Source organism: Perca flavescens, chromosome 18 (genome assembly GCF_004354835.1).
Source record: "Perca flavescens isolate YP-PL-M2 chromosome 18, PFLA_1.0, whole genome shotgun sequence".
NCBI lineage: Eukaryota > Metazoa > Chordata > Actinopteri > Perciformes > Percidae > Perca > Perca flavescens.
Window position 1 is genome coordinate 24,628,690 of NC_041348.1, and position 13,225 is coordinate 24,641,914.

A 13,225-nucleotide genomic window follows, 5' to 3' on the forward strand; every position below is an offset into this window, starting at 1 on the left:
TGTATGGACTTGTCTTACTCTGGGGGTTACGTTGAATAAGCTAAATTCCCAATAAGTCGGCGTGTTCCTTTAATAAATACCTGTTTAATTTAATCCCGAAATCAATATTAAAATGGACCAGAATACTATTTCATCAAAGGAATAGTTTTGGTAATACGCTTACGGTATTTGCTTCCCCCCACTAGAGTTTGATGAGAAGATTGGTACCACTCATGTCTGTGTGTTAAACATGGAGTTGAATACTATTAGATTAGATAAGCATAACGACTGGAAGCAGGGGGAAACAGCTAGCCTGACTCTCTCTCCAAAGTTTAAAAATCAGCCTACCACTAATGTAAAAAATTGGGGGGGGATAGGTGTTGTCACTTGTCACAGTGAGATGAGAGACGATTTCTACATGTTTTACTAAGATAATTGCCTTTATATTTAATGCATAGTCACGAGATGACATAAATCCTCTTCTCATTTGACTCTCGGAAAGATACAAATAAAGAAAACAATAATTTACCAAAATGAACCATTCCTTTCGATTCTTGTTCTGATTGGAATTTTCTTTTTAAAGGCCTCGTCACTGAACAAAGCATATACTACATGTTTATGTCAAAGGTATATTTATATATTCTTTTTTTTTTTTGCAAATTGAGAAAAAATATGCTTGGAGTAAATAGTTAAGACAATCAGTGTTTACTACCAGAAGATTTGGAGCATAAATTCAGCGTTTGATGTTATAAATAAGCATTATATAATCACATTCTGTACATACACATCATCCTGCTAAATCTACAGTGTTTCAACAGTGCACTGGGAGTTTGCTCACAATCTACTTGAGACAAATAGCATCTAAAAAAAAAATAATAATATGGATATACAATTGTGTGTATAAAACTGTCAAACTTTTGTACGGTTGGCTTTATAAAGCTTAAATTCAAATTGAACCAGTGTCTTTTGTTGTAAAAAATAAACTTCAGTCTAACACACAAATAGCTCAAGCATGCTTTTTGTTTGCAGGGTCAAGCTAGACAAAATGAAATGTCAACAGTTCATAAAATAACATGTAAATGACAAGGATAATGTATGCATTTGAAATGACAAATCTGATACTGATGGACACTATTATACTGTGTTTGGATGGTGATGTGTAAACCATCAAATTGTGTTTTTAGCACAAGTTTGAGCAAGAAAAAAAATCTTATCTTTCTTAATTTCCACCTCATCATGCAATGGAATATGTTCGCTGGCTTCTACAGTAGCTGAAGGATATTTAAACTATTGTATGCCTCTTTGATGCTACTGCTACAGTATGTAAGCTGCTTTACCTCTGTCACAAGTATCAAGACAACCCATCTACTGTGTCCCTCCCCACCGGGAGATCTCAAAGAGCTCTTTGCATTATTAAACTAAAATATCAGCATTTTTGTTTACATGTGGTGTTTTTACTGATTAAAATGCAGTCATATGGGTGGTTTTGTTCGTGAAATAAATAAAATCTGTTCTCAGATCAAATCTTGAAAAATAGAAATACAATTTCTGCGCTTTGGACTTTTTTTCACAATCACTTCATCAGCTTAACATATAAATATTACATGTATGTTCACTTGTTTCAATGTGACAAAAAGGTGGATTGTGTTCTTCCCAAGTACATTTCCATCAGGTGGGTGGTGGGCCATTGGTGTAGTGTAACATGGGGTAGAAGGACCGGGCAAAGTTGTTGGCCCCAGTACAGCCAGGGTCGCTCTCTGACTGGGGAATCAGACAGGGAAGGAGCAGGAGGAACAGAAGGAGGAGGTGGAGAGGGAAAGCAGCGCGAAGGACCCGGTGGAAGAAGGAACGAGGCAGGGGCAAGTCCCTCCTCTCTCTGCACGACGCACAAGAAACAAAGTTTATTACAGGATTACAGAAAATACACCAAGCAGTAAGCAATCAAGAGAACTTTTCATATACAATCATTGTATTAATTATAGGTAAAATACTGATGTCTTTCTGCATACCTTTGAGTAGAGGAACTTTTCTCTGAATCTACAGGGGCGTCTTGGACGTCTGATTCACAATCCTGTATTAATGAAAAAATGTTTAGTTTGGTCTGAAGCGGTTGTATGCTAAAGTTTACATGGATTTATTAATTGCATAGGCACTTAGTGGGATTCTCTGTGGTTTATTTATGGAATCCTGCTCAATTTGACACCATCTGAAAAGAACCGCTCACACTGACTTACTGCTGCTTGATAACATTAGGCATAGGTCGCACTTTGAAAACGATGTAACTATGTACTATACTATGACATTTTTTTAATGCCGTGCTATAATATGGATGCTTTTGTGACTATACTATAATATAACTATGACCTTTTTATGACATACTAAACTATCGTTTTTCATTACTAATTTATGACATACTATATATACTTTAACATGTTTATGATGTACTATAATATAAATGTTTTTTTAATGACTTTGTGACATAATATACTAGAACGTGACATTATCTATACTATAATGCTTTCTATCTCTAGTTACATTTATCAGGGAGGAACATCTAAACATCCGATCCATCCGACTCCGATCCAATTCAATTGTCAAACTTTTTCATCCAACCAGAAAGTTTTGCAGAGCTTTTAGTTGGAGGAGCAGCAGCAGCTTTCTATGGGATTTGCGTGAAATGAGCCGGAGCGCTCGTTAAACTGCGACAGCTGGGATTTCTAACTGTGCTCCTGTCAATACATCTGGCAAATGTCCGCTCACTGGCCAACAACATGGACGAACTGCTGCTTCATGTATATAAAGCAACCTGTTCCATTAATCATTCAATACTTATTCCAGCATATTTGCACTGGGTACCAACCGTCTGACTTAAAGACCGTATATGGTGTTCATTATTGTATTGTTTATATATACATGTATACCTTTTTTATATATTTATGTTCTCTCATCTACTTGTATACACATAATAGCTAAATGTTTAGGTTTCCTTTTCTTCAGCTTTGTTGTTCTTGGTTTCATGCTGATTTTCTATTTTTGTGTAATTACATTAAGAGTAACAAATTCCTTGTATGTGTATATATTCTTGGCCAATAAAGCTGATTCTGATTCATCTGATGGCATAAACGAAGTCATGAAAAAGTCATAGTATAGCATATTGAAAAAAGGCATAGTATAGTATGTTAAAAAGGGATAAAAAAAAGTCTTAGAGTGTATGTTGTAAAAAGTGATAAAAAAGTCATAGTATAGTATGTCGAAAAAAGTAATTAGAAAGTTATAGTATGTCGAAAAAAGTCATGTGTCGAAAAAAGTCAGCATGGTATGTTGAAAAAAGTGATAAAAAAGTCAGAGTTTGTCAAGAAATGTGATAAAAAAGTTATATGTTGAAAAAAGTGATAAAGTGATAGTATAGTATGTTTAAAAAAGTCATAGTATAGTATGTTGAAAGAAGTCCAAAAAGTCATAAAGTCATAGTATAAAATATTGAAAAAAAGTCAAAAAAGTCGTAGTAAAGTATGTCGAAAAAAGTGATAAAAAAGTCATAGTATAGTATGTTGAAAAAAATGATAAAAGTGTTAGTATAGTATGTCGAAAAAAAGTGATAAAAAAGTCAAAGTATGTTGAAAAAAGTGATAAAAAAGTCATAGTATAGCATGTCGACAAAAAGTGATTAAAAAAGTCATAAGAAAGTCATAGTATAGTATGTTGAAAAAAATGATTAAAAAAGTATTAGTATAGTATGTCCAAAAAAGTGATAAAAAAGTCATAGTATAGTATGTTGAAAAAAGTCATAAAAAAGTCATAGTATAGTATGTCGAAAAAAGTCATTAGAAAGTCATAGTATAGTATGTTGAGAAATGTAAAAAATTCATAGTATAGCATGTTGAAAAAAGTGATAAAAAAGTCATAGTATAGTATGTTGAAAAAGGTCATAGTATAGTATGTTGAAAAAAGTGATAAAAATGTCATAGATTAGTATGTTGAAAAAAAGTCATAAAAAAGTCATTGTATAGTATATTGAAAAAAGTCATAAAAAAGTCATAGTATAATATGTCGAAAAAAAATGAGTCACAAAGAGTATGTCGAAAAAAGTCATAAAAGTCATAGTATGGTATGAAGAAAAAAGTCATAGTATAGTATGTCGGAAAAAGTCATAAAAGTCATAGTATAGTATGTTGAAAAAAGTCATAGTATAGTATGTTGAAAAAAGTGAAAAAAAAAGGAATAAGAAAGTCATAGTATGATATGAAAAAAAAAAAGTCATAAAAGTCATAGTATTGTATGTCGAAAAAAGTCACAAAAAAGTCATAGTTTAGTATGTTGAAAAAAGTCATAAAAGTCATAGAATAGCTTGTTGAAAAAAGTGATAAAATAGTATAGTATGTTGAAAAAAGTCCTAGTATAGTATGCTGAAAAAATGTGATGGTTAAACTCTCACCAGACGCGTCTGGAGGGTGCCGAGGTCTTGCTCCACCTGCATCAGCAGCAGCTTGAGTTTGTTACCCGTCACGTGGAGCTTCTCCTGGGCTTCGTAGCTCTCCTCAGCCTCGTCCTCAGGCTGCAGCTGAGACCACAGAGCCTGGAGGGAGGCCTGCTGACTCTGCCTGCCCTGCAGCTCCTTCTGCAGATCCTTCGAACCACAAACATAAGAGATGCTGACGGTGCAGCCTAGCAGAAAAGTGAATCCTCCAACAAAACATGGTTATCTGCTTACTGTGAGCGTGCTGCAGTGTTGTCGCAGGGCTCGGACAGGTGTGTTTGGGTCTCTGATGTCCACTGCGTAGCGTCTGCTCTCTGCGTGGGCCAGCCACAGCAGCAGAGAATGGAGGGTTTCATTGAACTCCTGTGCGGACAAGGATAAAGGTAATCCGAATCTTTTCGGGTATAATGCACAACATGACTTAATGCTTGTACTGCAACTATGGGCATCCCTGTTTGAAAACAACACAATACTTGTGGCTGCATTGTATATGAATCTCCTACTGATCATTTCTTCTCACCTGGCAGCACATCAGCGTCTTCCTCAGACTGTTGTCCCACTGCTGGAGGCCTGTACACGCTCTACTCCAGTTTCGGTTCATACCAACCAGTCTCTCCTGTAGATCTGGAGCTTCCTGAACTCGCAGGTTGACGGACAGCATGATGGACTTGTAGCGAGTAAACATCTTCTGCATTTCCTGCAAGAGAACATCCACGATTATGAAACACAATAAATAGCTGAATGCTTATCGTCAGATCTGTTGTATTTGGTCTTAAAATGTCACCTTTAGTGCTTTGGCTCTGGCTGCCATGTCCTTAATACCGGCTGCTGGGTCAGACTGCTGGAGGCGCTCCAGCTCCGGGGTCACGTTTTCTAACCAGGAAGTGATGTCGTCGAGGTCAGACGTGAGATGCTGGGGCTCCTGAGAGCTGACGTGCAGGTCGCTCCTGGACCGAGCCTGGAGCAGCTCCCAGCGCTCAATCACACCTGAGAGAGCGCAAACATTTTACTACTAAGTTTGTTGTTTTTGGTTGCAACACATTTTTCTATTGTTCTAGGCTTCTAATCTTTCAACCCGATTAGTTATCAGAAAATGTATTGTGTTGACTATTGAGTTGTTTCATTACTGTGAACACCAAGTCATTATTTATTCACAGCGTCTCTCACCTGACTGTTTGTCTGAGGCAGTCAGTCCTGTCAGGCCGAGCTCCTCCGGCTGCTCCTCGTCATCCAGTATCAGCGAGACTCTTTTAATGTCCTCAATGCTGCCGCTGCACTGAGACATGAGACGCAACTGCAGACACATCAAAGACACAATTAAACTGACAGCTGGAGCTGCAAACAAGCTGCACGCACTGTATGAAACATCTACTCATATTTCACAGTTACTGCATTCTTTCCATATCCGCCCAGTTAAATGGTGTTGGTTTACTTAACGTACATAGCCCTGCTTTAGAGGGGTGCTGGTGAGGGTGGGTGGAGCCTCAGCGTGGCCCTCTGAGTCCAGCTGAAGTGACTGTGTTTCTGCATCTCCCTGTGATCGCCATATTGGAGACTCGGCCATGCTTGAAACTGAAACTGAAAAAAAAAAAAAAAAAAAAAAAAAAAAAAAAAAGAGTTTAACCACCAATTCAATCTGTAAGTAGAGGTGTAACAATTCAAAATGTGTCTCAGAAAAAAATTGCGATTAACAATATTACTGTTTCTTTCAATCAAACTTAAAAATATTTATTTTATTTATTACTTTTTTAAACAAATTAAAGTTTTGAATGAATTCCAGATACATATTTTGGTTATATCACTTCTATGTGACCCAGATAATGTAATAACACAGGTACACAGCCTATGAAGTAAACAATGCCTCTTTAATAATCATAAAACATTTTTTTTCTAACTGTATCCCCCCCTTGTCATTTTTGTTGCTATGAATGTGGATAAAATCAAGTGCCAACAACTACAAATTGAAATAATAATAAAAATATATAGTCCGACCACTTATATAATTACAATTTGACATATCTACACAAAATCAACAATGACCAGTCATACGCCTTAAGACCTTAGCCAATGTTAGCAATTAAACAAAGAAACTGCGACTATTAGATACAGTAGGCCTGTAACAATTGTTACAGGCCTACTGTATCTAATAGTACTTCCTACCAAATCATTTGGATATAGTGTATCTTTTAAATTTGTTGACTGATAATAACTCATTACTTAGTGAGACTAATACATGCATGTCTCGTTTTTTTTATCTGAATGTGCATGTTTTTTTCACTATCCATGGTGTCCTGAAAGGCACCATCAAATAAAATGTATTATTATTATTATTATTATTATTATTATTATAATATTAGACTATTCCATCTCTGAATGTTCCCTGATAGGAGTTTTTGGTTTAGACGAGTAATATTATATGTTTATACCTAATTGCAGCTCTCTATTTGGAGGATAAAAACATCATGATAACATTATGACTCACTCCCTGTATGCCAGGATATGGCATGATGCCACCCAGGCATAAATCGCCAACCCCAGGAAATGGTGTAATTGTTGACATATTTCAAATGTTTGAGCAGGAGAAGATAGAGTTTAGGGCACCAACAGCAGCTGGAAACCAGCTCAATCACATCAGTCCTTAATTAAGGCAACAACTTTAAAGACTGTACACAAATTATAGTAAAGAAAAAAGCAATTTAAGACAGTGTAGACAGAGGCCAGTGAAGCTGGCTGATCAATGGTCTCATTTAGGTTTATTAGAGATGTGTCTAGAAATCAATGTAGGACTGGAGAGGATGAACAGAAGGGTTTACCAAACCACAGCTATGAGAAGCAAAGTATCAGAGTGGCACGACAAGCAAATAGATGCAAAGTGATATATGAGCTGCTGGAAGATGTTTGTCGGAAACTTATTTCATCATGAAGAGCCGTGAGTGGATTTATTAAACAAAAAGTGAAGATGTTCTTTTGCCTTCCCAGTGAGGAGGCTAGTAGGGCCTCAGGGGCTTCGACAAATTCCTCCTGGCTCTCAGTTAACTCCACCTCTGGGAGGAGAGAGGGGTCAGACTAGAGGCGCAAGGATGTCTAAGATTGTGTGTGTGTGTGCTTTTTTTTAGCTTTACCATCTTAGAAATCCCATTAATCCTTTGCCACAGTCTCCTTTTATGGTTAAAAAAAAATAAATCAGAGTTACATAAGGGATAATACCCGTCCAATTGTAGTGGATGTGGTCCATAATACGTGTATGATGATAATAGGATGGCATCTCCGTTTTATGACCTTGTGACATTTAAAACCCTTACAGCAATAAAAACTAGGAGATGTAAAAGAGTGTGTGAACCGTACCATGAATCAATATGTTTTTCTGTAAATCTACCTGATAGTGCGCTGAAGAAAGTTCTGTCATCCTCATGTTCTTCCTCCTCCTCCTCATCATCTTCGTGTGACGATGACCCTCCCACGTCTCCGGTGTGGTCCCACTCCAGCGGCAGAGAGTCCACGCTCACTGGTGTCTCACGCCCTGAGCGCTCCAGCGAAGAGACCAGCAGGTGGGTGGGTGTTGCCGGGAGGCTACCTTGGCTCCGCCCCAGCCATGGTCGGCCAATCAGCTCCAAGCTTGACTCTAAGGAAAAGGTGGTACCAGAGAGCTCCGGTTCTTCTTTGATCATCTAAGGTGAAGAAATAGCAGGTTTTCAGCCAGATGTGTGAACAATAAAGTTCTATTCCACTCAAAATGCTTTAAACAAACCGTAGGAAGTCTGGTCAATGGACTCCCTGTGAGTGGTAGTGTTGATTTTAAGATTTTGCTGATAAAGGCTTTGAATGAGTCATAGCACAGCTCGAGATCCTCGGGGCAGGGTTGTGAAGTGTATTAACATCCTATTTTATTCTGCACATTCTATAACTTGTATTTAAGCTATATCCAAACTATCTATAATATGTATGATGATTCAAATGAACTCTATCACACTTCTATAGGAAAAGGACCACATGAAATGGCCACAGGAAACATCTGGAATGTGTTATAGTGGGGCCCCCAAGATAGAGATGTCTTTGTTGAATAGAAGGCCAGTTGGCTTGTAGCCATTGGTCAATTATTGATCCCACCCTAATTTATGAAGTATAGATAGTATAGATATAGGGTGAGGTCCTCTCCGCGCTCTTCAGAGCTTGTAAATGATGCTGAATTCTTTGATGTAAATAAACCTTCATAATCAAGAAACAGCGTCAGCGGATTCCTCTCCATACAGCATTACACCATCAATACTACATACACCACAGTTGTCCTGGTTGTTCCAACCACTCACTTTAAGCAAAACTAACACCATACTTGTGAACCATGTGTGAGGAATCAGGAGCCCTGTAGGACGTTACTTGCAAATCACCTTCGTGAAACCGGCCCCATGCTAGCAAAATCTGTTGAAAGCATTTTCTTAGATTTAACATGTTTTCAACCTGTTTTGGGTTTTAAGTTTTGTAAGAATCATTTCTCCAAACTTACATTTGCAAGTCGCTGGTTCTTCAAAGCTATCTTAGAATAGCAAAAGGTAACAGGCATGAATTGAATCACAAATGTACTACAGTACATCAATAAAAGAAAAGATAAACTGAGATTTGCTTGTTTGAAACAACTGCATAAATCATAAATCAAGTTATGAATGGAAGAATGGACGTAGTGTATGTGTGCTCCCGCTCACCGGGGGCTGGCTCAGGCGCTGGTGGAAGCGGACCAGTCTGCTGAAAACCTCCTGGCAGTAGGAGTGCAGCTCCTCCAGCTCGTCCTCTATCAGTGCCGCATCCTGCGGTGAGCTCTTCTGGATCAGACCCTCTCCAAACACTATCAGTCCGTCAATGCGCTCAGTGTTCAGGGTGATCTCCTTCTGGAAACTCTGCAGGAAAGAGGGTTGGATGGTTGAATGAACAGAGTCAGGAAAATGAAAGAAGAATGTTTCAGAAAACCAGGAGAAATGACTGCCAATAGTATCAGTTATATTATATATTTTATATTATTGTTATTACTGCATAGGTTATGTGGAAATGTGTCATTTGTGCAATATGTAGGCAATTTGGGTTGTGCATTATGTCATTTGTGCAATACGTAGGCTATGGGGTTGTGCACTAGGTTAGTTGTGCAATACGTAGGCTATTTGGTTGTGCATTATGTCAGTGCATTGTGTCATTTGTGCAATACGTAGGCTATTGGGGTTGGGCAGTATGTTAGTTGTGTAATATCTCATTGTGCAAGGGCTGTGCTACACTTATTGCGGAGAATGTAGCCGACAGGGTTGTTCAATTAAAGAATGAAAAGAGTAGTTAATGTGCTTACTATATAGGTACCTGTCTGATGTATATGAAAGCATGTTGCATGAGACTATGTGTTGAGACATGCTTATTTTCTGTATTTTTTGTTGTCTTTGTAACGCTGCGGAACAAACAGAGTCCAAAATAAATTTCCCTTCAGGGACAATAAAGTATATCTTATCTTATAGAGCTTCGGTAAATGAACTAAAGAAAAACCTTCCTAAAAAAAAAAAGACGTATAGTTTAGAACTGAAGCCAGTGCCTTACCATCTTAACATGTATTTCTTCTGACGGCTATAAGATGTAAGCACCAAGAGAACTTGCTGAAGAAATATTTCTTTCCATACAACATTTTGATCTTAATAGATAATCCATTTCCCCTCAAAAAGATATAAAGGCTTAAAAAGAGATATGTTTGTTTTGTATCTGTCTGTATGTGACCATCTGTGTGGTTACAGTATGTCCTCACATTAAGCTGTTGGATCTTGTGATGGACGTCACTCTCTGAAAAGTGTTCGACGTTGGTGAGCTGCAGGTCCAGCTCGGTCAGCCACACCAGCATGCTCTCCCTGGTGCCTTCAAACTCCTCCCTCTGGCTGGTGAAATGCTGAGAGAAAGGGGAAGAAACCGATTTATTAGGGGAGAGAGGGAATAGGATGTATTCCGGCATTTTATGACTTTTTTTTTTTTTTTTTTTTTACATAGCATTCGTCAAGCGATGACAGGAAATGAGGGGAAAGAAAGAATGTAAATTGTAGACGCTGTGGTTCATGGTCAGCGCCTTAAACCCTGGGACATGTCACGTCCTCTGTCCTTTACTGTACCTTGAGTCTGCGGAGGATGGCGGCCACTCTTCGGTGCAGGGTGTCCCAGCGCCGGTTGCCTTCGTGGACCATGGCTTTGAGTTGGCTGGCTCGGTCAGTGCGGTTCTCTCTGGCCAGGCGGCGGTACTGGTTATTGACCAGTTCCAGCTGGGTCAGCCGCTCATGAACCTGCCTTTGGAAACCCTTAAAAGAGCAGGGGAAGATAGAATGAACCTTGTTAAAAATAAAATAATGAAAAAGGAAATATTGCTCCAAATATTATAACATGTTATGTGAACACATTGAAATGTTGTATGTTATTACATGTTTTTATACTGGCTGTATGTGACTCACCATCCTCATAATGTCAAGTAGAGCAGAATAGAGCTTTTGTTAAATAAATTAGTTGGTCTGTATCAATTTTTACTTTATACATGCATCCCTCAAGTCTGTGGAATAACCAATTCACAATTCATGAATTTAGTCACTAGAATATAATACTGAATGTGAATATTTCACAAAACCAACAAGCAAACAAAAACGGAGCTACTTCAAGTCTGTTCCGTCTGCCGACCTCACAACTGACCTCCAACTTTTTGAGCTCTTCCTTGGCGACGGTATAAAGGACGTCTGCAGAGTTGGGGTTGGCAGCGGTGCGCTCAGCCATCTTGAGCCAATCCTCAAACCGCGAGTAGTCATCAAGGAACTTGCACCAGAGTCTCCACGTCTCCTCGATCCTACAAGGAGACATTGTACTGGAGTTACAGTTACTGTATGAAACTGATAAAGGCTTTTCCAACCAATAACTACATGCCTGGATCTTAAAAAAAACAGTGACATTATTAATCATCTGCAAGATGTTTTTAAATTTAAATCATTAAATAAAAATCAATATGTTGAATCTTCATTTGATTAGAAATGAACTAAATAGGCCTGGATTATTGACTGCAGGAAATATATTGGATGTGGGACAAAGTACTGCCTAACAACCTCAGATTGTGTTTATGGAGGAATCAGCCTAAGACATTTAACAGAGCTGTGCAACATCATATATCATATATATTTCAATATATAGCAATATCAGCAGTAATAGTGATAGACAAACAACCCCAAAAAGTTCTCCTATTATTATTATTATAACATCTGTAAAACTTGCTTGCATGTAGGGATTGGTGTATGCTCCGATCTGACTGATTCATATGCGATGAAATGTGCGAGGACACCATACACGTGTGTGTGTGAGTGTGTGTTTTTAGTTCCTACCTGAGCCTCCTGTCCAGAGCCATGGCGCAGATGGCCCTCCAGCGCTGGTCGAGGCTGTGGCTGGTTTCCTGCAGGGAGTCACTCTCCGCCTCGGTGCCGCCAGCAGCATCTTCGTCCCGCAGCAAGACATCGCACAGACTGAGCACTGACGCAACGCCCTCCGTATGCTGCTCAATGTCCCTCTGCAGCTCCTGGACAGACACATGGACGGGCATCGCATCAGTCCATACCAGTGAAACCATGTGTTAAACATCAGTCCACAGACATACAGATGGAGGACAGGGGCTCCCTGCATGAGACCACCCACTCCCGAAATTAAACAAAGGACAGGTATGAATTATTGATTATGAAGAGAGACAAAAGAGTGAGTGGGAGTGATAGTGTAGCAGAAAGAAGAAGGGAAGAAATATACAAATAAAACATAACAATACAGACAATACTGTGAAGACAAAGTGACAACACAACAACAAATATCGCATAATGGATAAACGAGTGAAACACAAAGAAACCATTAAAATGAAGACAATAAAGAACAAATTATACAAATGACGGGCAATTTCAAAAAGAGGTAACCTTAAACATAAATTGGACTTTGACAAACTCTGTGTAAACCACTGGTGGACAGGCTTAGGGTTTGTGTGTACCTGCTGCTCGGCCAGCCTCTTCTGGATCTCCTGGTGGTGACAGACGCTGTAGGTGATGGGTCTGGACTGCTCCGCCTCAATGCGAGAAAGCCACGAGCGAAGGTTACTCATGTTCTTATCCAGCTGCTGCACCGCCACCAGAGTCTCCTTCAGCTTCTTCACCCTGAGCACAAACACTGTTTTATTAGAACTTTATCGTCCTAAATTCATATTTGATAAACCATATTTAAGTAAACAATCACAAGTATTTAATACATTTGTACTAATATATTGTGTGGAATAACCAAAATCTAGCCAACAGGTTCTCAACCCTTTTGGCTTGGGACCCTTTAAGGTAAAGTTATGTCCATTGCTGCGTACTGTATGTGTATGGGTTATAATCAAGTTAACTAAAAGTGATCAGTTGACTTTAACAAATGTTGAACTTCAAAATTACGCACATTGATAGCTGTGTTGTAATTCTAATTGAACATTAGGCTCTGAATCACATTCAGTCTCCTTTTAAACTGCTCTGTGGACAACATTTGTCAATCAGTTTAGTCGAATTTGAATTTTTGAAGCCCAAAGAGGTAATTTTGCAAGAAATGTCGGAATATAAAAAATACATATAATTGTGATGCAAATACTCTTCCCTTCTGTTTTTCTATACTTTTAATTTAAGTGCTTATATTTATCTTGGGACAACCGCCCAGTTTATTTTAAAAACACAAAATTAAAGACAGAAAGACACGAACAACAAAGAAACTAGTAGCTAAATC

At 38.5% G+C, this 13,225-nt stretch overlaps 1 protein-coding gene across 1 annotated transcript in view; it reads right to left on the reverse strand.

The window, feature by feature from the left end:
- Window positions 1-661: 661 nt before the first annotated feature.
- syne2a (spectrin repeat containing, nuclear envelope 2a) overlaps window positions 662-13,225 on the reverse strand; it is a 92,562-nt gene continuing 79,998 nt past the window's right edge. Inside the window, exons 97-111 of the mRNA XM_028605570.1 lie at window positions 12,468-12,630; window positions 11,824-12,014; window positions 11,147-11,297; window positions 10,582-10,764; window positions 10,227-10,364; window positions 9,154-9,345; window positions 7,833-8,124; window positions 5,898-6,034; window positions 5,624-5,750; window positions 5,241-5,443; window positions 4,977-5,153; window positions 4,691-4,819; window positions 4,415-4,606; window positions 1,989-2,050; window positions 662-1,855 (exon numbers count right to left, since the gene is read on the reverse strand). Coding sequence (XP_028461371.1) covers window positions 1,648-1,855; window positions 1,989-2,050; window positions 4,415-4,606; window positions 4,691-4,819; window positions 4,977-5,153; window positions 5,241-5,443; window positions 5,624-5,750; window positions 5,898-6,034; window positions 7,833-8,124; window positions 9,154-9,345; window positions 10,227-10,364; window positions 10,582-10,764; window positions 11,147-11,297; window positions 11,824-12,014; window positions 12,468-12,630 — 2,545 coding nt within the window. The 3' untranslated portion in view covers window positions 662-1,647. The remainder of the gene's footprint in view (window positions 1,856-1,988; window positions 2,051-4,414; window positions 4,607-4,690; window positions 4,820-4,976; window positions 5,154-5,240; window positions 5,444-5,623; window positions 5,751-5,897; window positions 6,035-7,832; window positions 8,125-9,153; window positions 9,346-10,226; window positions 10,365-10,581; window positions 10,765-11,146; window positions 11,298-11,823; window positions 12,015-12,467; window positions 12,631-13,225) is intronic.